This window comes from Lissotriton vulgaris, chromosome 2_1 (assembly GCF_964263255.1).
Source record: "Lissotriton vulgaris chromosome 2_1, aLisVul1.2, whole genome shotgun sequence".
NCBI classification, from domain to species: Eukaryota; Metazoa; Chordata; class Amphibia; order Caudata; family Salamandridae; genus Lissotriton; species Lissotriton vulgaris.
Window position 1 is genome coordinate 846,273,881 of NC_141687.1, and position 27,488 is coordinate 846,301,368.

General features: G+C 43.1%; 1 protein-coding gene across 1 annotated transcript in view; it reads right to left on the reverse strand.

The window, feature by feature from the left end:
• DRC11 (dynein regulatory complex subunit 11) overlaps positions 1 to 27,488 on the reverse strand; it is a 931,905-nt gene that overhangs the window by 699,391 nt on the left and 205,026 nt on the right. Inside the window, exon 6 of the mRNA XM_086956298.1 lies at positions 8,162 to 8,367. Coding sequence (XP_086812424.1) covers positions 8,162 to 8,367 — 206 coding nt within the window. The remainder of the gene's footprint in view (positions 1 to 8,161; positions 8,368 to 27,488) is intronic.

Sequence of the window (27,488 nt, forward strand, 5' to 3'; positions counted from 1 at the left end):
GCCTACCTGCGGGTATTATCAGATTCCAGTGGGGGCCTTTCAAGCGTCCCGGCTGGGAGCTATTGGGAGCATCCCAACTAAATGCAATGGAGGGAAAACAAAGGCACCAGCTTATCACTTCACATGTAGTTCAGAGAGGCAAGCTTTTGACTTTGTTCAGTCCTTGTGTTGATATGTCACAGTATTTACACAAATAATTTAAATCCCACTATTTTGTTTGATTTCTTTTGTAGTGATATAGGGCAACTCAGTCAAATGCAGCACGTCAGAGCACTTTACATCACATGCACACATGATACAATGTCAATAAATCATATGTGTTTAAATTAATGTGCAGGATGTAATACATTAGACAGGGAGGGTTACAAGGTGTAGTATCCACATGCCCTTCATAGCTCACTGTGCTATGTTAGAAGGAATACAATGTATTAACTGCAAGGAACAAAAGGATCTCTGTTAAAAGCAGTAACCAATTTGCCAATTTACATGAAATTAAACCTTGTTGACAGCGTGTTACATAATTTGCTTTGCAGAAGGAGACATATTAACACTCTATGCTACTTTGATTTAAAACATGCACTTGACAAAACACGGATCTCTCCAGCAAATGCGTTGACCTCCAAAGTGACCTTAGCATTATTATTCCGAGATGTACCAAGCGCACACAGATCTCTGCAGCAGGTGTCTTAACCCCATAAGATGTTTTAAAATATACAAAAGAATTAAGCCACGCCCCTGTTGTTCTACTAAATCTTTCTAAATCCATTATTGAGGGAGTGTGTCAGACCCATGTGGATGGCACTTAAGTTGAGCATTTTCAACAGGTCACCTCTCTCCTCACGAGAAGAGGCGGGAGCTAAGTTGTATTCTTTACCCTTCTTGTTATATTGCACTTGATTTTAGACTTGGGCTCTACATGTTCCAGAAGCCACATTTGAGCACGTTTCCACGTTTGGCGTCTCCAGACTAATGGTTCCAGTCTACGGAGCAGAACAACTTTCAGAGCGAGGTAATAAATAGATTCCTTCTTCCTCATGTCTGCTTTCCTTGCGGTATTACGACCATGTGAAGGAGAACATTTGCATCTAATGCGTTCAATCTGGAACCCATTGTGTGCATTAAAAATTGACACACAACAAGATGAAAGCAGCGAGGGGTCTGAGCAGAGGCTGGGGCTGCTGCTGGCGCGCGAGGCCCTGGCGCAGCCCAGGGCTCCAGATGCGCAGAGATGGGACGCGCCTGCAGATTGCAGCCAGAGCAGGGCTGCTTCGTGTACCTGAAACTAGAGCAGACAGGCCCTTGATCTCTCGCACCGCCACCGCCATGGGATGAAAGGGCTCGTGCCGAGGAGGGGCGCGCCCCACTGCGGCCTCAAATGCCTCCCAGACTCAGAGTCCAGTGGGAGGCTGAGAAGGCAGCTGCGCCGTGTGACCTTCAGGGCGGCTACCAACCCACTGGCCCAGAGAACAGGACAGAGTGCTGGACCTGGGACAGAAATACAGAAACAAACACTCATTGTACTGGGACGCAAGAAAAGCCACTCTCGGGCCCGACTCCTCCCACTCCACGCGCACAATACCCTTCCTGAATTCCAAGCTGGTTCTGTGCACAAGGCCAGAGTGTGCCCTGCTGGGTTTTTTGTAAACTGTGAGTTTGAGTGTTACGTCAGAAAGGTGACACTGCTGCTGCCTGCGGTGAACAGTACTGTTGTGTTGTTGTATTCTTATTGTAGTGTTCTAATGAAAAGTGACGTAAATCCAAGAGGATTCACTGGGAAAAGCATTCCTATGGTGGGGTGTAGAGATGTGACATTTGTGTTTAAAAGGAGGGTGGCAGAGGTAAGAATGTATGCTGCGCAAAATGGACCAAGTGTTTTAGGATGGAAAGATCAGGCAAGTTTGGATATAATACTTAATCCGAATGCAAAAGAGCAGGTTATGGTGTTGGATGGGAATGATGATTTAGCGGAAAAAATTAAAGATGATGATTTAGCGGGAGGAATTAAGGGAAAGTTTAGTGATGTGTTCTCAAGGAAAATTGGCGTGCTTATGGAATTCATACATGAAATGGAATTGGAAGGGTATGCTGTTCATGTAAGTTATAAAGAAAGAAATGCCATTAATTTTGTTGTTTCAGGCCAGAGTAGGAATGGAGAGGGTAGATTTGACATAGGATGGATGGATAGTACATCACCGGGAAGAGTTAAGGGAAATAAGAACCTTGACAGAAAGAGTGTGACAAGGGTGGAAGAACTTGAGGCAGGTGACTGGGTAAAAACTAAGAAGTGAGGAAAGAAGACGAAGTGGAAGATGTAAGAGCTGAAGAAGATAATTGCATAGGAAATTAACTGTGTATATAGTTTTTTTTTGCTCAACAATTTTATTGTTAAGGGGGAAGATGTGTGTTGTGTTGTAAACCATTATGTTGTAGATAGTTTTCATTTGCTCTACCTTTATGTTGTATATAGTTTTTATCCTTTGCTCATCAATATTATTGTTAAGGGGGAAGATGTGTTGTGTTGTTGTATTCTTATTGTAGTGTTCTTGGGTAGAGTGTTTGGGTGTTCTTAGAATAGAGTGCATGCGTGGTGTTCCAGGGAGGGACAGTTGATGAGGGAACGGCGACATGTTGTGATCGTCTATGCTGTGCTTAGCAGAGTTGCCAATAAAATACTTGAAGAAGGAATCCTGCCTGAGACCCATCTTTACAAGTACTCGCACCCTGTGTAAAGAAGGGGAGGATAAACTCTGCTCCTTCTGCTCGCCTGCTGTTTATGTGAGGGAGCTTACTGTTGCTGTCCTGCAGCACTTATTGTGCACGAAGGAAGCATGCCAGGTCTTGCAGCTTAGTGGGCTGATGTTTCTGCCATAGAGCCCCGTGTTTGACCTCCTGGTCACAGGTTCATGTCCTGGCAGGGTCTACTCAGGCTTTAATTGATCAGAGTTCAATAAATGAGTACCATTGAGAGAGATAATAATAAACCTCTGTCATTCGGTTCCAAGATACCCTTCTGGCACCGCTTACAAACACACATGCTGTTGCTCATGCTCTACCTCAGTGGCGTGAGGGAAGTGGTACTTGCATTGCTGCATTTGGTGTACTTGCTTTGTGTGTAAGAAATGGGAAGATGAACAGCTGCTCCCACGGCATAATCTGTTTTGAAAACACAAAATTCCAATGAGGCTGCCGCCCACTTCCACTCTCTAGTCTACATGGCCCACTTCTAGTACAAGCGTTGACCATAACCATGCTATTTTGCTCTCTCCCATCATGCCCTTTCCATCTACCTGTTTGGTCTCCCTCCAGTCTCGATGCCTCGTAGACTTTCCTTTCAACCACTGTACTCTCTCCTGTGTCCTTGCTTTGCCCTCTCTATTCTTTCACCTCTTGATGTTTATGCCTGGTTTGCTCTCTTATAATCCCTTCATTGACCTCTCTGAGTTATTGCAATGTGATTGGCAATAAGGAGACACGTGGCAGTAATTCTGTTCTGCTTAATTGTTTGCAAAGTCCATTTTACAATATCTTATGGGGTTAAGACACCTGCAGCAGAGATCTTTGTGTACTTGATAAATCTCAGGTAATAATAATAATGGTAAGATAACTTTGGAGGTTAACATATTTTTTAGAGAGATCTGTGCTTTGTCAAGTCCCAGTTTTAAATCAAAGCAGCATAGAATGTTAATATGTCTCCGGCAAAGCACAATATGTAACATGAAGATGACAGAGTTTTTTTAATGTAAATAGATAAGTGAGCTACTGCTTTTAACACATAGATCTTTTTGTTGGTTACAGTTCATAAATTGTATTCCTTCTAATATAGTACAGTGAGCTCTGAAGGACATGTGGCTACTACACCTTGTACCTCTCAATGTCACATGTAACACACCCTGTACATTAATTTACACACATATGATTTATTATCAATATATATTGTGTACTTCTGATGTAAGTGCTCTGACACCCTGCACTTGGATGAGTAGTGCTATAAAATATATCAAACAAAATCGTTGTTTTTAAGTTACTTGTGTAAATTCAGGGACAGACCAACACATCTGACATTATTACAGTGCATGCATATTTCTTGCATGCAGAAACTGAAAAAAACCAAAAGCATACCTCTCTTAACTACCTATGAAGTTATAAGCTGGCTGTGAGCCTTTGTTTCCACTCTATTGCATTTAGGTGTGAGGCTCCTGTTAGCTCCCAGCCAGGATACTCCAACAAAAGAAGGCCCGATGGTACCTTAACTTCGGCCTGTGTTATGGGCCAAGCTGGAATGCAATATGCCTCCCCCTGCCAACATTGTGGCTCATAACAGTAGCAGACAACTGCCGACGCTGCTGAATGTGTTCAATCAATCAATATTCTTATAGAGCACACTAATCACCCGTGAGGATCTCAGGGCGCTGGGGGGATTCCTGCAGTTCAGTAACAGAGCCTTCCTGAATTGAGGCAGTGACAATGATTGCCTAAAATGCAGAGGTAGGGAGTTCCGGGTCTTTGCAGCGAGGTAGTAGGATCTTACTCCAATTGAGGTCTTGCGGATCCGTGGGATAGTGGCCAGGGCCGGATGGGCGGAGTGGAGATGTCCGGTCGGAGTGTAAAGGAGAGGTGGTGATTGAGGTATTCGAGTCTGGTGTTATGGAAAAAGGGAATGTTTCAGTTTCAGTGTCCTTGCTCAACACAAAGCCATGAAAAGGTGCAGGATTGTTTTAACATGTAAAAGCACCAGTGCTCCAATTCCACCTCCTCAAAAATTTGTCCTTAAAGAGTCAATGCACATAATGAACCCTGCATTTGCCCAGTCACATCAGTGAGGCTGGGAACTCACGTGCAGACTTGCAGAGCACACCCGATATGCTGACTAGGACAGCAGTAGCATATCAATCAGTCTGAAGTGACTGACTCTATTCCAGCTCTACTGCCTCTCTCAGTCTCCGACTGTGAAGAAAATGCTCATGCCCGTCATCCAGGACCACATAGGTTATACAGAGACTCTCTACACGTGAAACATTCCCCATCCTCCCAATTTTCCCTTGCCCCAATCATTACTTTCTCCACCTCCTTCCACTGTGCTGCAGATGCAGCTTAGTCAGGCCCTGGGGAGCACCGTCTGCAGGACCTGCCTCTCTCATGTGAGTTGTGAGACAAAAGCACATTTCCAATGGCCTGGGACCACAACCAAGGGCGTAGGAGACACTACTTTTCTCAGTGGGGTCATGTAAGGCCTTGGGGAGCACAGAGCCGGAGCCAAGTTAGGGGTCTGGCTTGGATCTAAAAGCCAAAGAACGAGCTGAGATATCAAAAGATCAAAATTTGCCAACAAATGCTATGAAAAAATATGATAAACACTGTAAAATGAAAAAACTAAAACAAAACAGCATTTCTGAGAGTCTCCAATCCACACTTTTAAATTGCTTGAATTGAGTGGCATTTATTGAAAGTAATATTTCTTTAAACATTCATGAATAATCCCATGCCGTAATGACGATGCATCAGCTACTCAAGACGTTTCCGCTTGTCATGTTCTCTGCTTACATGGCCTATATTATTAAATGTGAAGCAAGATTACTTTTTACTTTATATTAATATATAAGAACGTTTTTTTATTGAGCAGTTCCAGCACTGAATTGCTTCCATGTGCTCTCAAATTGCTTGGGTAAGGAAAATGATACATAGTGAAGCAGAGTGATGTTCCACGGATCAGGCGATTTGCCCAAGTGGGGAAGCTGAGATGTAAACCCAAGTTTTCTTGGAGGTAAAGTGTTCAATTCGTGCACTGTATGGTTACATCCTAATGAAATGCAATGCTTTGTATTCCTTTATTTATTGAATTAATATTACTACATAGAGTTCAATAAATAAGCTTATCATGCCTTAAATGAAACTGACACTACACGCAATGTTTTGGCTTAAATGAGAGTGAAATAAGATTTAAAGATGTGCTTTTCAGTTTCGAATCTTTTCACAGAAATTGAAGATCATACTCACTGATAGAAGAAGTCTGTCTGAAGCCATGCTGCATATTACATGTGTCGCCCTGAAGTGTTGAAACCCAAGGAGCACACTCGCCCATAGAAACAGTCCAGCCCGAACTGCCAGGCCAGGTCCTCCCTGGACCTGAAAACAAGCATCCTGGGTCCTTTTGTGTTGCTATAGACATCCTAAGTGGGACGGGTATGCTCAGACGTGGGTCCCATGCTCGCTATGCCACTGGACTTAAGCTAGCCTGCTGATGATAGGTGATACCTCGAAATTGGTCCCAGGATGCTTGTTTCCAGTATAGGATTGACTGGTCCTAGCAGCTCAGGCTGGACTGTTCCCATGGGAGTAGGGTCAAGACTGACTTGCATATGGCTGGGTCCAAACTGGGGTGGCATGGTGAGCAACAAAAGATGGATTTAAACCAAATCTGTGACTGGGGGTGAATGTTTGACAATGTTAAGGATTCTGTCCATCATCTTTTTGTGTTCCTGCAAGTACTGCAAGATGCATTTCAGCTGCAGGAGAGACTTTCTAGTGAATCTGTCATAAAGGTTGAGATATATGGGTAAGTTGTTAGATTAAGGACATATGACAGCGGTGAAAGCACTCTTCTGACACGTGTGATCTTGAGAACCGTCCTTCGCCTAAGTAGGTTACATAGTAACCTCGAATTTTACGCTCGATATTACGCATCCCCTTCCATTCCTCTCTCCTGTTTCAACCTTTTACCTAGCGCATGGCACTACAAGGGTATGATGGGCTTTAAGGCAACAAGGAAAATGGCCACTCATTCAAGGAGTTAGGTACTGAATGCACCCACATCTGGGATGCAGAGGGCCCCTTGGATTATTTGGCCCCATGACATTGCACCTGCTGCACCAATGATAGCAATGCCCCCGGTCACCAGCTAGATCCCTCTTAAATGACTATCCACCAAGCTTCAAAAGTCTACTGATGATTATGTTTACATTACACACATTACAAATAACGCTAACCAATCTCCCAATACACAGATGATATACATTAATACAGTAGATTGCCCATTGATTAAGAAAGTGTGATTATTTTGGAAGTTTCCATATAGAAACTGTTTTATTGACTCCAAAAAATGGGAAAATAAGGACTGGTCTTGCACAAAATGGTCCGTTGAGGTCAATGCTCCCCAGTGCACAGTAACAGTCTCAACAACTTGAGAACCACACTGTGTAAGCAGGTGCGGGTGCACGCGTACCAGACACAATGGACAGGTGTGTGTGTGACTTGAGCAGGCGTGGCCGGCACAGGTAACAGCTGTGGGGCAGGGCTGTGGGGAAAAGTGGACAGACAAAGTGATAGGGAAAGTAAAATAAATAAAACCACTTACCTTGTGATCGCCACACCACCGATTCAGCGGTGTGGCGAGCGCAAGTTCATAAATAATACAACTTACCTTGCGCTCGCTGCATCACCGAGTCGGCGATGCGGCGAGCACAAAGGTAAGTGGTTTTATTTATTTTTAAATTTTACTTTCCCTATCCTTTTGTCTGTCCTCTCCCCCCCCCCCCCCCCCCCCACCCCTACCTGCCTCGCCCCACCGCTGTTACCTGTGCCGGCTACACCCAGAATTGAGTACAGTTGTGGGACAGCTGACGAGGTCGTCTCGTGTTTGATACTGCTCGTGCCTGCTAAGGATCGTCATTGTGATAATCCTTGCACGTGACTTTCCCATTGCTTTCTGCGCTTGCTGCTTAAAGCAGTGTTTCTATTCAACGCCGTGACTGTCTCTCTAGAATAACGTGTTTGCCCTGCACTTAAATGTGTCCATCTATTCTAACTTGGCTTGTGTAGTGCCAAACATGCTTGCTTACAGGAACTTTCCAAAGCTTGGATGCAGGGCCGTCTTAACAGCATTATGGGCCCCAGGCAAAGCAGTGCACTGGACCCTGCCTACACAACCAGTCACAGGAATAAAAATGTTTAACAGAAAATGAGTGTTAAATTCTGGTCTGCAAGCGGCCCCTATGCTCATGGGGCCCCCAGGCAATGGTCAGCATGCCCATGTGTTTGGTACTTGAGTGACAATGATTTTTTACAAGAGCGCCAGCAGGTAAATAATGGTGGGAGCGCAGTATACTCTTTGGTGTTACTACAACAGCTTGTCAGCTCAGGTACCACATGAGGCCCTCCTCCTTACCGGCATTCGATGAACCACTGGCGGATCTGCTCTTGCAGTGTTTCCTTGATGTCGGGGCCCTCCAGCTCTCTTATGCTGTCTTTGATCTGGACCAGGGCCTGCTGGTACTCCACCTCATGATCTTCCTGTAGGCCCCAGCGCAGAGAGTAGGTCTTCTGGGCACGCTGCTGGGTGGCCGTCACCTTCAGGAAATGAGATGGGGGGACCTGAAAATGTCAATAAAGAAGTGGCTCAGACAGGCACTGTGTTATGGCATCCCCTCGAATACCAAGAGGGACAAGTCAAAAAATATCTCATTAAAAGAGGGGGGCGGGGGGGGGGGGGGGGGAGGGAGTGTTAAACTGGTGCATCAAAAAAGGAAACTTCGGCCTAGATTTACAAATACTTTTTGTCATGTTTGCGTTACTCTTTTGAAGCAAACCCAACACAAAGTGTTACGTTGGGTTTTGCAACCCATCATAAATTGTGATTTTCATTGGATTGTAACCCAAAGTAATGCAAAGAGCTGCTGACATGCATTAACTTGCACCCAAGGGTCGTTCCTTGAGTGGTGCATAGGGGTTCCCATGGAACCATCCATGGTCTTCAACGCAACTTCCTTTTTGCGAAGAATTGCACACAGGAATTTATGATAAAATCCTGAGCCTCTGCGAGGCAGGCTTAACAAGAATATTTTTCCTAGTTTTTTCCACTTTGCAAGAATCCTATATTGTACAGCCCACATAAAAAGTGGGAAATGCCTTTAAGCATATGTTTCGTACAGGTAGGGACCCCTTTTATCACTCATTCTATGCTTCCCACACCACAGGCACCCTTACATTATGACACATGGATGTCTGCGTTTGTGCATGGCGGCCAAAAGTGCACCAGTGCAGGGAGAGAGTGGAACAACACCACATCTTGGTAGATAGGGCACTGTTCTGCTCTCTTCCTTTCATGAAATGCAGAGCTGCAACTTTACTTGCTGTGCTGCTTGACTTCTACCGAAATCTGGGACTGTGCTTAGATGTATAGTTGGCGTTCTTCTCAGGGTGGACAACTTATGCAAATCCTGTGAACAAGGACTTTGACAGAGCGAGAATGTTCACTAAAAGAACGTACTGCTAACATATACTACAACAACACTAACATTCGCTGAAAATATCTCCTGCAAAAAGAACAATATTTTCACATGAAAAACCTTCACCAGATCAATTGTTGCACAATAATTTCTGCAAAAACAACAAGTGATGGACCGAATGTGGATCAATGTCACACATTCCCCCAGTCAAAAGATCTGGGCCCAAATCCATCGTTTTTTTGCACTCCACACCACCCTGGGTTAGACAATGGCGATATGCAAATCAGCTCTGACCCTGTTGCCCCATGGGAACAGTCCAGTCCGAACTACAAAAGCCATGTCCTTCCCAGAACGGAATCAAGCATCCGAGGACCGGACCGGTTTCGAGGTAACACCTCTCATCAGCCCGGCTAGCTTGACTCCAAGTGGTGTGGAGTGCCTGGGACCCACGTCTGGGCATCCCCAGCGCACTTAGGGCGGCAATTGCAAAAACAACAAGTGATGGACCGAATGTGGATCAATGTCACACATTCCCCCAGTCAAAAGATCTGGGCCCAAATCCATCGTTTTTTTGCACTCCACACCACCCTGGGTTAGACAATGGCGATATGCAAATCAGCTCTGACCCTGTTGCCCCATGGGAACAGTCCAGTCCGAACTACAAAAGCCATGTCCTTCCCAGAACGGAATCAAGCATTACCTCGAAACCGGTCCGGTCCTCGGATGCTTGATTCCGTTCTGGGAAGGACATGGCTTTTGTAGTTCGGACTGGACTGTTCCCATGGGGCACAGGGTCAGAGCTGATTTGCATATCGCCATTGTCTAACCCGGGGTGGTGTGGAGTGCAAAAAAACGATGGATTTGGGCCCAGATCTTTGGACTGGGTTGAGTGTGTGACATTGATCCACATTCGGTCCATCACCTGTTGTGTTTGCACAATAATTTCTGCAGCAAGAATGTTCTTCATAGAATGGAACCTACAAATAAAACATCCATCAAAAAACCTACACCGCTGGTTTGGAGCATGGACAAGGAGGAGGGGGTAAGAAGATATTCTCCACTCACTTCCGGGCAGTGGCGGCTGGCACAGATCAGGGGTGGTAGGGCAGGGGGAGTAGAAAAGATAAAAGTCATTCACTTCCTCACCGGCCACGTCTTTTCTCCGCTTCCCTTACAGCGAGTCCTGAACAGAAGCAGGAAGCACACATGGGTTCCTGTAAGCCAATCACAATGCTGCAATGCAGTGTTGTGATTGGTGGGTCTGAATGCAGAGGTTGGGCGCTCAGACAGGCAGTGGAGCATGTACATGTTCCTCACCAGGCTGTGTATTACAGCCTGGTGGGGAATATGCAAAGTGTACATGACTAGCCAGGCCAAGACGGCCGGCCAAACTGTCATGCACACCTAAGTACTTACCACTCCCCGCCCCGCAAACCTGCCTCAGCAGGGAAAAAGGCAGAGGAGGGTCTAGGGAGGCACTGAAATGACAGGACTCCGACTAGGGCCCTTATTTGTACAGTAGGTTGGGAGCGCCCGAAGTGGGCCTTTATTACACACATACATTGAGAGAGCAGGGAACTTCGGTAGAATACACAACTATGTGCTACTGGAGGCCCTTGTGGCTAGGACAGCAAACCTGCAAAGAATCTTCCGAACGAGAAGGCAGCGAGCAGTAGAAGGAGCGGAAATACTCCATAACTTATCAAGCTGGTGTAAATATTACTGAGACATGGCCAGAGATGCTTCATCACATAATCTGACCAAATAGTGCCGGTTCAGAGACAGGATAGATGCAGCAGCACTACAAACCCATTTAAAAGATTGTATATGACATAATGATATAGGGGAATGTAGTTTAGCGATGCAATGAGATTTCATGAAGGTTAGGCTTGGAGCGACCTGCATAGCAGAAAGCTCTAGGCATGCCCAGATCCACAGTCCATTATTACAAGACTTTCAAACAGACTTTCATTACTAGAAGAGAAACCCTCTTGCAAAGACTTGGCTCCAGATAACTCAGGCCAACTCCAACTGATGGTGATTAACAAAGCAGAGTGCCCTTTGGCAAACATTCAATAAAAATATTATGAAGCGGGTAACACGTCAGAGAAGCTTCTGGCTGCTAAACTCAGGAAAAACACATCCAATCTCACTCCCTAGCTGTTGGATTCATTTCCCTGGTCTCTGCCCATGGAGGATCAGCTTAAACCTCTTCATGTTTTAAAAAATGTAGGTGTTAAGGGCTGGACATAGCTGAAGTCTTCACAGCTTTGAGGATTTGACCCCGAGATATGGGCGATTCCTTTCTGCAGACACTGTACCAACTGATGTTGGAAAAAAACAGCAACAGGAAAGTGTCCAAGGAAAGAAACCACTCCTGAGGAGGGGAAAAAGCCAAAGCAAAAACCCCCTGAAGATGACAGCAGAGAACCAAATGCCTGCGTAACACCAGAGGAACCTAAACTGGAAGAAAATAGCAACACAGAATATCAACAAAATTACTAAGCATAACAGGAGCTTTGCGACGCAAAGACTGGAAGTGACAAATTCTACACAGAAATTCCTTCCTCTATATTGGATTAGGCAATTTCTATCCTGGAATGAGGAATCCCATCTAGGATCAAATTTAAAACCAATCCAAGATGGCGCCTTTACTCATATTGGGACACTGACACCGTGTGTCAGACACTCTTTCCTCCTGCAGGGGAGAAGAGACACCTGCTGGTACCTGACTGCTACCCTCCAGAGAACACCAACTTAAGCGGTGACTCCGCCCAACTTCCTGCGCAACAGAATACATGCGGGAGCCTAGCAGATGGGGCGCTGAAGCCCAACAGTAGGAGTTCCTACATGTTAGCGGATGAGACCGATTTACACTGGGTGGTAAAGACTAGACTTTTCGTCTAAGGCTACCAAAGATTTTAACATCTTATCTAGACATCCCTGGGAAAGGTAGTACTTAACCTCTCCCTCTGCACCCTGAGTCCCTCCCACCCCCTCACCCCCAAATTCCTCACCACCCTGACTACACCAGGTATACCGATGCATCAAAGAAAATCAAACTTCTTCCACTAATTTAAAATGCAGAAGCCAGATTAACCTGTCACCTCAGGATAAGCTACACTGACTGCAGGTACAAAACTGAGTACAGTTAAAGAGCCTATACCGAGAACAACCTCATTTTTATTGACAAAGTCACTGTCGTTTCCATCCAAAATAAGTGTTGACTCACAAGACCGGTGCAATTGACGCATTCAGTAAATTTTATATTGCCCTGGTTCAAGCTCCTTAAACATGGAGGGTGTCTATGTAGGGAATGAAGGATGCTCTCTGGAATGTATTCGGATTCAATATCGGGCAGACCAAATAGCAAATGTTGAGTCACAAACTCCATTAGACTCAAATTTTATTAAAATATTTTGAGCCATGGCTTCACTTTGAGTAAGTTGAGAGTTCCCAATGGGGTAAGCGCCCGTATTAGAAAAGCAATTGGCTAGTAAAGTATGCTCTCTAGTGGCCAAGGGCACATTATAATACCAATTACCATGATGAGGATATTCAGTTTGCAAAAATTTGCAAGAAAAGAAACATTACATCAAACGCTGCAATAATAATGGTATTCTGTGAGCACGTTTCTTCCCAAAGGAGAGCTCAGTTCTCTCCAGATCTTCCTTTAGAAGATTACTCGAAAAAGAAATCCAGTTACAAGAGCATTATTTGCAACTTATTCTGCCAGTAAAAACATTCTTAACTGAACGCCTGGCTAAGGAAAATCCTCTAAAAACAACTCCTACTTGAAGCTCGGGCATTCCATGTGCTGTAATAAATGACGCTTAAACAAACTTTAACGGGGGAACATTCTGGAAGTTCGCCATTACTTTATGAAACAAAAACTCCTGAGCATACCAGTTGAGAAGTCAAAATAATTTATTTTGGGGCTGCTTAAATAGCCATATACTCAAAAGGCTATATTTTTTAAGTCATGGTTTAGATTGGTTACCTATTTTGTTTCAAATTATGCAGTAATGAAGGGCCAAATTATGTGGCAGAGTTGACTAAATGATGCGGCAAACAATGCAAACTATGTGGCACATTTTGTGGCAGTATAATATCACTATTTTGTCATTTAACATATGTAAATACTGTATGAGCAAAGGTTTCACCTAACCAGCACCATTTTAAGACTGGAATGAAGCAATTAGCATCTAAAACGTTACCAGATAAGCTTTGAAAAGGGAGTGCCATACGCTGGACCGTGTATGGGACTTTTTTGGTCATGTTTGATCTGGTACAGCTAGAAAGAATTTATTTTGGATGACGTCTGACATGTATGCCGCAGATGGTGGGCTATGTGTAAAGTGCACTATATCCATAATTATAAGAAAACGTTGTGGCTGTAGATGTGCATAATTCAAGTTTCCCTGATGTATGTAATGCTATCACCAGTGGAATGGGTGTGGGGAGGTCTTCATAATTCCTTTTGAATTGAAATATGAGTATGGTGCATTTATGACAAAGCAATGTGTCTAATACAGGAAATCCCAGTGTGCACCACACTCGTGCAGGGTGAATGAGTCCAAATAGGTTGGTGTCCATAGGATCCGCCGTTGCGAGAGCTGTCAGTGAGTACATTGCACTAAGATGGAGCTGGTAAAGCCTGGAGCACGCCAGACCAAAGAATGTTCCGATGTGCAAAAGTATCCACGACATTTAACTTTCCAGGGGCGTGGGATCTAAGGCACTCCCTAGTGGCCCAAGGCTGAGAAACCTGCTATGCATCAAACGCCAGCTCTCCCAGTGAGGGTTATGTGTGTTTGTTAATTGAATTTCCTAAAACCCCGCACTTCCCCTTGTTTTTTTTCTGAGCTCCACAGTGATTGTTTCAGCTTGCAGACTTTTGAAGGGTTCCTTTTCTCATTTGCTTCCGTGCATTTTCTCAGCAGTCTCAGCAGCTGGCTCTGGGGCCTTCCAAAGCAACTTCCGTCGATGCAAATGGAAATAACAACAAAAACACCCCTGGCAGAAAAGGGCTGCCGGGGGCAGGCCTGCTTTGTCCTAAGCTCTCCCCACTTGTTGTAGCACCTGTTTACTTACAGTATTCTCTTTCTGTCTCCCCAGTTACCGCCAAATGTTGCACCGTGCGCCGTCGCAGCAAATCAGACTCGGGGGACCTCAACAAAGGGCCTCCAGTTTGTTGTGGTGGCTAGCAGCCTTGACTATTTTGATCGTGTGGGTTCAAAATAATGTGACGTCACATTACATCTGCCAGCCTGGCTGGTGACTGCCTGCAGCCCGGTCATGAGTCTTGTATTATTTGTGTACCATGTTAATAGCCATAAATAAGGCACATGGAAATCACAGCAACCTTCACAGGATTACGAGGCTCTCTTCTTTCTTATATTCTGTAAAAATCTGGAAAAGCTGAGTGCCAAAGGGTTCCAGAATTCAGGATAACATTTAGTAAACAATCCGTTTATTCAGGGACCCGTGCTTTATTCCTCGTTTCAAGCCTCAGACTTGTAATGGTTGCTTTATAAAGAGGTGCTAACACCTGGTAATTGTAATACAGGGGATGCTATAGGAAAGGCTTTCAAATGTTCATGGGTAGGCTTGCATGACATTTTTATTACACTGACGATATATGTGTATAACCTCTGATTTTCACCTTACACAATAATCGCAAAATGTGTTGACAGTTGTACACCATGTAGTATGCATCATTTCAGCATGTAAGAGACTCTTTCTCACAGAAAAGGTTTCTCTGAGAAGTATTAAATATTTAGCATTTTAAACAACTAATACATTATTTTTTTAAAAATATTACCCACTCAATCTCTCAATAAACCAAATAGTCAAAAAAATGATACATTACTGTGCCATTTTATAAACAAATACATGTAAATAAATGAAATAGAGGGCACCTGTCAGATATAGGTGGGTGGGCGGGTGCAGGGAAGACATGGGCTCCTAGGCCCTATCTGTGGTGATTGACCTAATTTGTCTTTGGTTCCTGGGCTCTTTGCTACTATGGCTTTGTAAACTGGGCGAACTACAACATTTACCGCACTTGACTGTCATGGAAGTGAGCTATAGCAGTCACGGGTTGCTTAGGGAGGTAGTGTGAGTGTGTGGGTGGGAGGTGGGCAGCTACGAACCCAATAATCAACCAACAGGTACAATAACTTTAAAGTCCAGTCCAATTTTTGTCTTTTTTAGAAGAGGCAGTGCTTTTTAATCTCAAAGTAGCACTAATTAGCACGTCACCCTGTATATAGAGAAGTTACACTGGTCGCAATTCTCCCTTGTGACTCTACACCTGCTGATTCTACCTCATACGATCTCCCACTTGGGTGACCCTTGATAAGCTTGTCCTTTTGGCCATTATGCAAGAAGCATGAATCAGTCTCAGGTGCAGATTCTGATGCTCTGCAAATCAAACGTAGAATCAGTTCATGCTTATTGCGTGTTCTTACCCCTGCTTGCGTACCGCGTAGGACGTTAGTTTCTGAGTCTCTTGTGCTCGAGTGTAAACTGTTCACTAAGGTGTCTGCACAAACTATATCTCAAGGAGCACAACACATTTTCTGAATTATGCTGGAATGAAAAAGCCCCACAAGCTCAGTTAGTGAATTCTTAGCAATCTAAATCATTTCATCACAAGCAACAGTTGAAACATTTAATAACCCAGGGCCTGATTCACAGAACTAACTCACGACAAAATCCTAAACTTACTACTTTTGGTATTCACAGAAGGCATTTAATAGTCTTGAGTTAGGATTTTGTATTAAAGTTAGGATTTTGTCTTAAATTAGGATTGTGGCCTGAGTTAGGATTTTGTCTAAAGTTAGGATTTTGTCTTAAGTAGGATTTTGTCCTAAATTATGATTTTGTCTTAAATTATGATTTTGTCTTAAGTTAGGATTTTGTCCCAATCAGGATTTTGTTCTAAAGTAGGATTTTGTCTTAAGTTAGGATTCTGTCTTAAGTTAAAATTAAGTTTAGCTTAAGTTTGTCTCAAGTTTAGCTTAAAACAAAACCCTAATTTAACAGAAAATCCTAATTTAAGACAAAATCCTAATTTAGGACAAAATCCTAATTTAAGACAAAATCCTAATTTAGGACAAAATCCTAACTTGAGACTAAATCATAATTTAAGACAAAATCCTAATTTAAGACTACTAAATGCCTTCTGTGAATACCAAAAGTAGTAAGTTTAGGATTTTGTCGTAAATTAGTTCTGTGAATCAGCCCCCCAGATCTCTTTTAGGAAAAGTGGCTTCCATTTCACTCATTTTAAATTCCTTGTGTGTGGAGGAAATGTATGCTAATATCACCTGATTACTGGTTTCAAGAATGAGAACAGAGATAGCCCTAGGTAGATTAGCATGTAATGTCTGTTATCAGCTCTAGGTCTAGCACCTGGAATGTGGGAAAATGATGGGTGATGTGTGTGACATTTTTTTTTTTTTTTTAATTTTTTTAATCCATAGCAGGAATAAATTAGTACAAAGATCATAAATTCATCACATGTAATACAGTAGATACACATCAGGGCTAATATAATAACAACAACATAGGGGGAGTTCATGTTTAAGTTAAAAACAAATTGACTATATACAATGAAATACCTATCTAAGCATGAAGTGCATTATACATAGTAATAAAAACTTCAATCTCTCATGTGCTCTATCATTGGGTCCCATACCTGCATACCCAACTTCCGCCTTTGTAGCACCATAGTAAATTGATTCTTGTATAGCGCACTACTCACCCGCAAGGGTCTCAAGGCGCTTGTACGAATACCGCTGTGGAACCCATCCTGGCTTTCCCTGTGAGGCGTTCACTCCTGGGCACCCCCAAGGTGGAGGCCAGCCATCCTTAGCGTTGTGGGGGCCGTTGCTGTATATAGGCTATATTCTAGATTAAATATACTATAAAATCTGACCCTCCACATCTCAAAGGAAGGAGCCTGCTGTAACCACATGGACGAGATGCAGAGCCAAGCCACTGCAATTGCTATGAAGACCAAATAGAAAAATCTATGAGCCAGTAGCCCCTGTTTCGTCTTCCCCAATTCCTAATAGCATTATAGACGCTGAGATCTTAAGCACGCCCCCTGTTATCTCTGAAAGGAATCTCTTAATATATCCCACAAACTGTATCAATTTTTCACATGTATACAAAAAAGTACTATATCTGCCCTATCTGTTCCACACCGGAACCATTTTCCGTCATTCACTCCTACCCATTTCACCATCTTTGCTGGGGTATGATACAAATTGAATGGAGTCTTAAAGTGCTGTGCTCTTAACTTAGCCAAAATCAGGATCTTCCCAGCTATATCATTCGAGTGTTTCACTGAAAGAACTTTCCCCAGGCGACGCTCCCATTTAAGATTTTGCATGTCAAGGTCGTCCCTCCTTGTCTCCAATAAGCATTTGTACAATACCCCGATCTTAGGATTGCCTCTAATAGCTTCTACTATCAAGTCTGGTTCTATCACCCTCTGCAGCTTGCATAAGAAGTCACAAATTTGTAAAAACTTAAAGAATGCATTTTTAGGTAGATCGTATTTAACAGTCAGTGTTGCAAAAGAAGAGCAAAGACCCTCTTCTTCGTAGAAATCACCGATTTGTTTAATCATTTTACCTCTCCAGCTGTCAACCATCCAATCCCAAAAAACGTCTGGCAGTAAGGTTATAGCGGATGTAGGTGTATAGTACGAAATCCCTTCGATCTGGAAACTCTTTTGCACCACCTTTCAAATCATAAAAGTCGTGAATATGACCTTAAACCAAGTTTTTTTGTAATAGCTACCTTTCAGCATTTTGAATAAGCAATTAATAGCTTCTACTCCTAAATCAAACCGATATATAGATGGAGCTTTGGCAGCATTACCATCCTCTTCTCCCATGAATATAATCTGCATGTTTTGTAATATGCAGGCCTAGTAATATAGTGTGAAATCTGGGACTGACCATCCACCTTTCTCCCATGGGAGAGTCATGAAATGCATTGCTCTCCACGGTTTTCCCGGGGCCCAAACAAATCAAGCACAGATTGATTGCAGCTGTTGTAGCTGATTGCAGGAAAGTTCTAGCAGGCCTGATCTAAAGAAATATAAAACTTTAGGCAAGATGTTCATTTTCAAGATGGTACATCTCCCAACCAGCAAAAAATGCAAACATTCCCACCTCTCCAACCTTTGTTTGACATTGGGCAAAACTGCCCTTCAGTTAACCTCGACTAATTCCCTTAGAGATGTTCTAATCCTGATTCCCAAATATGTCGCCTCCTCAACTATTCTAGGATCATTATTACTGGTTTTGTTCACACAGATAATCTGGGGATTTCGACACGTTAAGTTTGTACCCTGCAAAGGAACCAAACCTATGTGCAAGTTGCTTAATTTCTGGCATAGCTTCCGCTAGGTCCGATGTTATGACTGCTATGTCGTTAACATAAGCCTAAACCCGAAATTGGTCTTGTCTAGAAGTAATAAGTTTGATCCTACAGCTCTGCTCCAGCATATTTAAAAAAGAGTGAATATATAGGGAAAACAACAGTGGGGAGCAGTGGCATACCTGTCTTGTACCTCTAGTAATACTTACTAGTTCTGATTCTAGACCCATCATACATATTCTAGCTGTAGGAGATCGGTACAAAGCCTGGACAGGTAAAATAAAACCGGGGCCAAACCTCAACTGCAGAAAAACAATCCACAAAACGTCCCGGCGACCCGGTTAAAAGCCTTTTCGGCATCTAATAGAATCAGTGTGTGACTTTTAAGTGTACATGTTCTTATGTACTGTTGGACTGCTTTCTTTTCTTAACATTAATTTTTTAAGCGACACTTGTTTCAAGAAACATTATTTAACAACAACAACAAAACAGACAATTTTTAAAACTATTATATGTAAAATGCAGGGCAATGTCTCACAGTGTAGCAATGAGTCTTGCAGTGAACTTGCGAAAAATGGATGTAGCTAAAGCTTTAGGTTGTTTTCCAACCTCTTTGAAGGAACAATTTTTAGTGATGTGATTTTCTTAATGTGTACATCTTTTGGATGTTTTACCTTATTTAATTTTTCTGAGACTATTGTCTCAAGAAACAGTGAGGGAGGGTAGGTTTTTGCTCTTCACTTGTTTTTCGTCCTCACTGACCAGAGTGAACTGGATATTATCGGTAGAATGTGCAACTCTGCCTCGAAGTCAAAATACGGAAGCTTGGCCAGCCTTCGTCTTGGCCTTGACGCAGACTGGTACAGCCAGCTAGGTTTTTTCCAATGACAAGGGGCGAGGTTTTCTAGAAGCTTCACCTCACGTTTAATAATGATATTTAAGCTGGGAACCTTCAAGGGCCAGGTGGAAGCTCACCACAGACTAGACTTATTGCTGTGGAGGTGACGGAACTTGTGTCCGGATTGTACTCCTTCCTGGGCTGTTGATGGGCTTACCCCAGCTTGAGTTGGCAAGGATGATGCAAATTCAACCGGTGAGATATTCCTAACCATCTCTTGTATACATTTTCTACTCTTTTCCATTTGTTCATACTGCATTTTATTTTACTTGTTCATTTGAGTCATTTGATATTTTGGGAGTCTTCAATTACTGATATATATGGCCTGCCTTTTTAAAATATTGCGTTAATAAACCTGTGTGTGTTATTTTAAATGTATCTGGATTTGTTTTTTGCCTTGCCTAAAGGGAGTGCTGTGTTCCTTCCTTGTCTTTAGGAAGTGCTGCTCAAAGTGTATCATTTAAAGGTGCAGTGGTAAATTTGCTCCCAGGTGGAAGTCCAGGGTTTAAGTGTGGCGTATTGGTGAAAAGTCACATTCATTACAGGACTTTTCTGTAAAACCATAGTGCCCCGGGGCACAAACATACCCATTACACTACCGGGGCACTATGTGTAATACAGCCCCCAATGTTTTAGTATGGCCTCAGAGCAGCCAACGGCAGAACCCTGTCAGATAAGGGAGGTTCTGTTACATATAGCACCAGCCAACGATGTAGCCGTATCGACTATATTCTTTTTAACAAGGAATTTTGGCCAAAAATTGTCGATGTGTCTGTTGAGGTAAGAGTAGAGAGTGATCACAATCCATAAAAATCTTTTTAATCAATTAAAGAGCTTTTTTATTATAGATAATTTTAAAACCAAAAGTATTGTAAAACCCTCTGTAGAGTCCTGGTATAGTAATACATGCAGGAGGGCCTACAAAACATTATATGAGGCAATCCGCACGAAAAATAGAGACACTATAGTCCAAGCACGCATAGACTACAAGCAGGTCCAACAGATAGGCAAAAAAGAATGGGAGGAAGAATACTGGCAGGAATTATATGGTGCCAGTTTAGAACAAAATATGACAGGATTCTGGCATCTCCTGAAATGGGGTAGGGGCTGCCAGGGTAAACCACCAGACAATCATGTCCCTCCTGAGAAATGGGTTTCACACTATACAAACCAATTTGTTAGAGGAGCAGATGATTTCAACATCCCCTTAGGACATGTGGTCAATCAGATAGGAACATCGGACTTAAGCTTTACTAGAAAGGAAGTAGAAGCAGCCCTTAATAGTGTAAGTGTAAGTAGTGGTAGAGCCCCAGGGATTGACTGTGTACCTGCCGACTTGTTTTTGCACAACAAGGAGATCTGGGTAGTTTACATTCAGATCCTGGCAAACGCTATTGCCAAGTGAACCCCAATCCCGGACTCCTGGAAAGGAGCAGAAATACTACCTATCTACAAAAAAGGCGATAAATCGGACCCAGGTAATTATAGGCCCATACGCCTAATAGATTGCCTTCAAAAGGTAATCGCTAGGCTTGCCTTGGGCCGTATTCAAACGTGGATTGATGAGTGTAGTATTTTATCTCCCCTACAGGCAGGGTTCAGTGCACACCAAAGTACCATTGACCAGGTTTCTAGATTTGTCTTAATATATTGGAATGTGGTGTTTTTAAAACGAGGGCGAATATATGCTGCTTTTGTGGATCTCAAAACGGCTTTTGATCTGGTGCCTAGATTAAGGTTATGGGAAATCTTGGCCGACCTGGGGATGCCAGTGGACTTGCTGGCTTTTGTGATCAAACTACACGAAGGAAATTTTGCCCAAGTCCGCTGGGGCAGGTTTGGCCAAGTGACAGATAGATTCAATATAGAAAGGGGGGTAAGACAGGGGTGTGTACTGGCTCCAACGTTATTTTCTACATACATTAACAGGGTGACTAATTACTTTGAAAATTTCCCCACTGATGCCCCATCTCTAAATGGAAGGAAAATACCCCTGTTAATGTTTGCCGACGACACCCTGTTGCTGTTAAAAACCCAAAAAGGTCTCCAGATAGCCATTAACAGGTTTGAGACCTTTTGTAAAGACTTTGGACTTGTAATTAATGTAACCAAAACTAAGTTTATGGTTCTCCATAATCATAAAACAGTTGTAGGGCAGGCCACCATGGATAATGTTCCGCTCGAACATGCCAATGTATTCACATACCTGGGCATCACACTCAGCTCTAGATTAAACTGGTCCCCGCACGTGGACATGATTTCACTTAGACATGTTCAAATGACAAGGGTTTTGGCCAAAGAAATAAGACTATCCCATTCCAAGCCGATCGCCCCTTTACTGAAGATCTTTAATGCTAAAATCTCTGCATCTATCCTATATGGGGCAGAATTCAGTAATATATCCATCCTCTCAAATGCCCAAAATAAATGTATGCGGTCCATAACAGGCTTGCCACAATCTACTCCACTCATACCGCTCTTTTATGAACTGGGCAGTCAATTTTTGGAGGATATAGCCCGATTTCGACCAGTGGCATATTGGAGGAGGATTTGGGTTACAGAGGAACTCGTGGAGTATGCCCATTCCCTAGTGGAGGTCAGGGACACTTATGGATCAGGTAAAATCCCCTGGCTAAGGCAAGTTAGGTTGGTTCTGATGGAGATGGGTCTTAATCATCTGTGGCTTAATCCAACCAGTTCTCCATTTCCATCTCGCAAGGACCTTAAGGGACTGTATTGGAACATGGTGACGGCCAAAAGATTTTTGTCTCTAACTAGCAACTCCTTGTCCAAAGCATTTATGGAGACTAAACATGTACCGGTATTTGAAAAATATTGGAATCTTATTACAGTCCCAAGTGATAGGAAATTGTATCATCAATACCGGATAGGTACCCTCCCTTTAAAATCTTTCACAAGTAAATGGGGCTTAGGAAAATCTAAGGAATGTCCGTTTTGCCCGGACCAAGTGGAATCCATTGCTCATGTTTTTTTTATTTGCCCAACATATAGGAACTTGAGACATAAATGGATTAAGCCAATATGTCTTTTGTTGGGTATTACATCAGGCACAGAAGCCATTAGGATCCTTAAAACAGACGATAATGACTTCTGTATTATTGCCATATCTAAATTTTTACATGGCATGTGGATCCAGCGGGCGAAAGGGTTGTCTGAACAAGGTAAATGTGACAGGAACACCCCCATTGCTTTTTTAATGGTCCTGGTTTTTACTTTAGAAACTAAAAAGTTAAAATTGACGCATGACCAATATTTTTAAAATTGTATTTTATCTCATTTTATTCTATTCATTACCGTTCTCATTACGAATTTTGTATTTCTAGTATTTATGAACCGAGCCACATGGAAATTTTGACTGGACCTACGATCATTGTGATTTGTTAAAGATGACACTGTTTTTTAAACATGGTTTATATCGATTAGTGTTTTAGATCTGTAAATGTCTTTTATGAATTTGTATTTGAATAAAGACTACTTGACTTGACTTGTGTTAAAAAGAAGCTGATTTAATGTGGAGCCTTGATTTACTCCAGTATGTACTACAAATGTTTCGGACATCCATCTCCCTATGGAGACTATCTGGAGGCTTTTGTTGCAAAGGATTTGAACCACTTAAGTTCCACCCTCTCAATACCTCGCTCATCTGGGTGTATAATAGGAAGATTGTGGTCAACTATGTCGAAGGATGCCAAAAAATCAAGCAGACTTAACACCCTTGCGATGTTCCCATCAGCAGTCCTTAATAGGTCACTCTGTACTGCAAGCAGGGAAAATTCTCTACTATGGCACAATCTACAACCAACATGGGAAGTAATTGAAGAGGTCTTGGGGTTCAACCTCACCTTTTTCAAAGGAGGCTTCACAACCCTGATTTTAAGTTCCTTAGAAACAAGTCCATGGTTCAAAGAGGGTTAAATACTCTGAGAAATTGAAAGGGTCAAGGCGGATAATTCAAGATGAAGAATATCGAGAGGAAGAATGTCAACAGGTGAGCTGAATTTACACAATTTAATTACGCATGTATGTTGTAGGTTCATAAGTAAAAAGCATTTGAGTTCTAGAAATAAACCTACTACTTGAAAAAGTAGGTCTGACTTGTCTCTTTCCACAGTTATTTGCTGAACCTTGTAAAGTCTGATAGAAGAGTATGTCTTCCTCTTTTATTTTTACTCATAAGTGTCTGGGAATACTCCTGTGAAATATTTACCTAGGAGTGCTGACCTGATGACCCTCCATCTCCTATTGTAAAGTTCTAAACATTTTTCTTTGTAGATAGGTCATTTTAGTTGCAGCCTGCTTCTTTGTAGGCTGTAGTCTAACTTGCTACCAAAGTGCGTCTTTCCACTGCTGGAAAACTGGCGGTACAAAACAATTGCACCGCCAGTGAGTCACTTTTATTGATTCACCAGCAGCGCAATGGGCTTCCCCATATTTACAAGGACTTGTAAAGTCACCCTATGTGACTTTTCAAGACCTTGTAAATATATTTCCCTTTCATGCATACTTCTGCATGAAACGGGTGTTCCATGGGTGTTGCTGTGGGTGTTCCCACACAACATCCATGAAACTTGACGCAGTCCCAGGGGAGGCATAAGGAAGCACAACGAGGAAAAATACTTTTATGTCTCCTCATATTTTCCTCTTGCAGTATGGATAGAAAGAGGAAAATACCTTTATTGATTGTTTTCGTGCACAAAGGTCTACCTTCCTGCACAAAAACAACCATCTCCTCAGCGCAGGCACCCCCTGCAAAATGATGCAAGGGTGTCTGCACTGGTGCACAGCTGCCGTTTGTGCGCTGGCACAGGGGAGAAGGACAGGAATGCACTGTATCTTCGACAGGAAGGTTTGTTGCACTGCTGTGCATCAAAATGTTGTAAATGAGGCCCACAGTGTGTCATTTATCTTGATACTTAGATGACCACTTCTCTCCAGGTCATAAAGGGCACTTTTTCCATTAGCCAGCATTTGTGAGATAGCCTAAGGAATTAGTTTAATAACCCTGCAATCAATGGCTTGTAGTAGAAAACTTCAGAACTGGAATGAGGTGGCCATCCTACTTTCCAAAAGAGGAATATAGGTGGTAATTCTGTTTCAAAAGAGAGGCAGTCTTGGAAGATAATCCTAATGACTTTCCATTGAATATCTTACTCATTAGACTTGGAAGTTTTGGACCTGGCTAGATAATGAGATTTTTAAATCTGAAAACAATTGTGGATAGAGTCCCCTGTAATAGTGTTGAAAATAATAATTTCTTGAGAATGTGATCAGATGGAGACACTTAGGGGCCCATTAGCATGGCGAGCCGCCCTACATCCTAGCCCGCCCGTCACCCATTTCCCCCCTGCCACATTAGTATGGCGGGGGGACTGTGGCGGACGGGAAGACCGTCCGCCGCTTTTCCGCCCGGTCAATGAGTTGACCGAGCGGGAAAGGGTTTCATATGGTGGCGGTGTCTGCTAGACACTGCCATCCACATCAGGATGCAGGCGGGAGGGTGCTTTCAATTCCGCCATGGAAAGGCATGCGGTGTTTGGGTTAGGGGGGCCACTGCGGGCCCCCAGGATGTTGGGGGGTGGCACATGGGGGGTACATATTGTACCCCCAAGCAGTTCCATGCACAACATTGCAGGCACCGCGCGGTGCCTGCCATGTTGTGCATGGAAGTAAACAACATGCCTTCCTAGCATTGTGGGGGGCGGTCCTGAGTGCACCGCCCGCCACAATGCCAGGAATGCAGTATGAGCCCGCCACTGTGGCGGGCGCATCCTAATTGCCCAAACGGGACCCGCGCCCTTATGGCGGGCGGTCCCAATCCCCGAAAAGATGGCGGGCGGACAAAGTCAGTCCGCCATCCTAATGACCCCCTAATTTTTCTGGAGGGTCCCATGGCTTTTGTAACTTTTGGTTTCAGTATTAATATGCCTGACAGCTTACGACAGAGGAGGACTGAAATTCGATGACCTCTGTAAGGTAATGTGGCTTGTCACATTCCTCGTCTTCTGATCTGCAGTGTCTAAGGTAGCCCAGAACACTGATGTTCAGCTAATTATTCGTCCTTCAACAGAGCTGCTTATTGGTTGTCTTCCACAGAGGTTCTCCGATCTCTCCCATTTAGCCTTGCAGAATGTCATCTTGTACAGCAATGAGAGAGAAGTATATGCAGTCTTTAAAGGAAGTAATGACAAAGTGCCTGTTTTACCACCATCTGACACATGGGTCAATGAAACTTCAGAGATCTGAATGAACCTAGACATAGTGAATATCAGAATCTGGAGTTGGTGGGCATCTACCAATATCAAAGCCATTGGGAGAGGCTTTGTACTTCTCTTTCAAAGTAATGGTTTTTGGCTTCAGCCCCACGTAGGACAATCTCTGCTCCAGTAAGAGCAATAATGCAGTTGTAGTAATAGGAGAGTTAAATTACACTTTCTAGATTAGGGAACGCCCAGCTGTTGCATTTTTGGAACGCGTATGTTGAATCCTGCAATGGCTAAGGATCACTGACAAAATATCGATGTGAAGAATATCGACCTACCAAAATATCGAGGTAAAAATATTGACGATCAGAATATTAACTTCCTATCTACTAACAGGTAAGTGCAAAAATATTGAATCCAAAATATCGATGTTAAAAATATAAGGGTCCATTAGGATGGCGGGCGCATAGTCCCCGCTGGCCCAGCGGTAGTCACCGCTGGCCCGGCGGGGGCGATCCGCCCGCCGCCCACACTTCAAAGACCCCCGCCATGTGGCGGATGGAAAGACTGGTCGCAGGTTTTCCGCCGGTCGACTCGTCGACCGGGCAGAGAACATGGTTCATATGGTGGTGGTGTCTGCAAGACACTGCCAACCATATAAGGATTACAGCGGAGAGCAGCCTTTCCACGATGGCGTTGCCACCATGAAAAGGCATGCGGTCTTTGCCTCTGGGAGCCTGTAGCGGGCCCCGAAGAAGTTGGGGGCCTGCGGGTGCACATGGGTCCACTTTGCCCTTATATTGGCATGGACAAAGTGGCAGGCCCTGCGTGGGACCTGTCACCTTGTGTATGTCAATGCACAAAGTGCATTCCCAGCATTGTGGGGGGTGGTGCTGTGAGCACAGCCCACCACAATGGTGGTAATAGGCGATGCCACCGCCACTGTGGCATCGTAATTGCAGGTGCAAGACTGCCGCAGCCCTTGCGGACAGGCCCGCATTCTGTTACGGTGTCCGCCCGCCAACCATCGTAATGGACCCCCAAGTTTGCAAAAATTTCAAATTTTTTAAATGTCTTGAAAGTAATATAAAATTAATTAAATAATAAATATAATTAAGGAAAGCATACTTAATTTTTTTTAAAAATATTACATAGTAAATGAAATGTAAAAAAATAAACATACATTTTTTATATATATATTAACTTAATAATATCAAATTTCGTTGCATGCACTGCATCCCCAAATGCGATGCAGTGCGTGCAACGAAATTCGTTTTACTTATTTATATGTTTACTTACCTGTAAACCTCCGTAATCCGTAGTTTACTACCCCCCACCCTGTCCCTCTCCCTCCCCACATCACCACCCGGCAGGTACTCCCACTACCGACCGCGGCTGAAACACACACTGCACTCCATTAATAATTAATACAATTAATATAATTTTCAATTAATAAAAATGAATTACCAATTAATAATTAACAGTAAAATAATTACCAATACCAATAAATACAATTTAATAAGTACTTAATTACAATTTAAATTACTTTCAACCCTCTTCCCCTATAAACCCACAACCCACTCCTAAAAAAGGTACACAATTAACATATAAACAAATTAATAACTATTTAATATGTTTACACAATAAACATAATTACCAATTACTCATTACTTGTTATTAATAAATGTATACTTGATGTTTAATAAATTAATTAACTTAATTAATAATATGAATTATCACCCACTG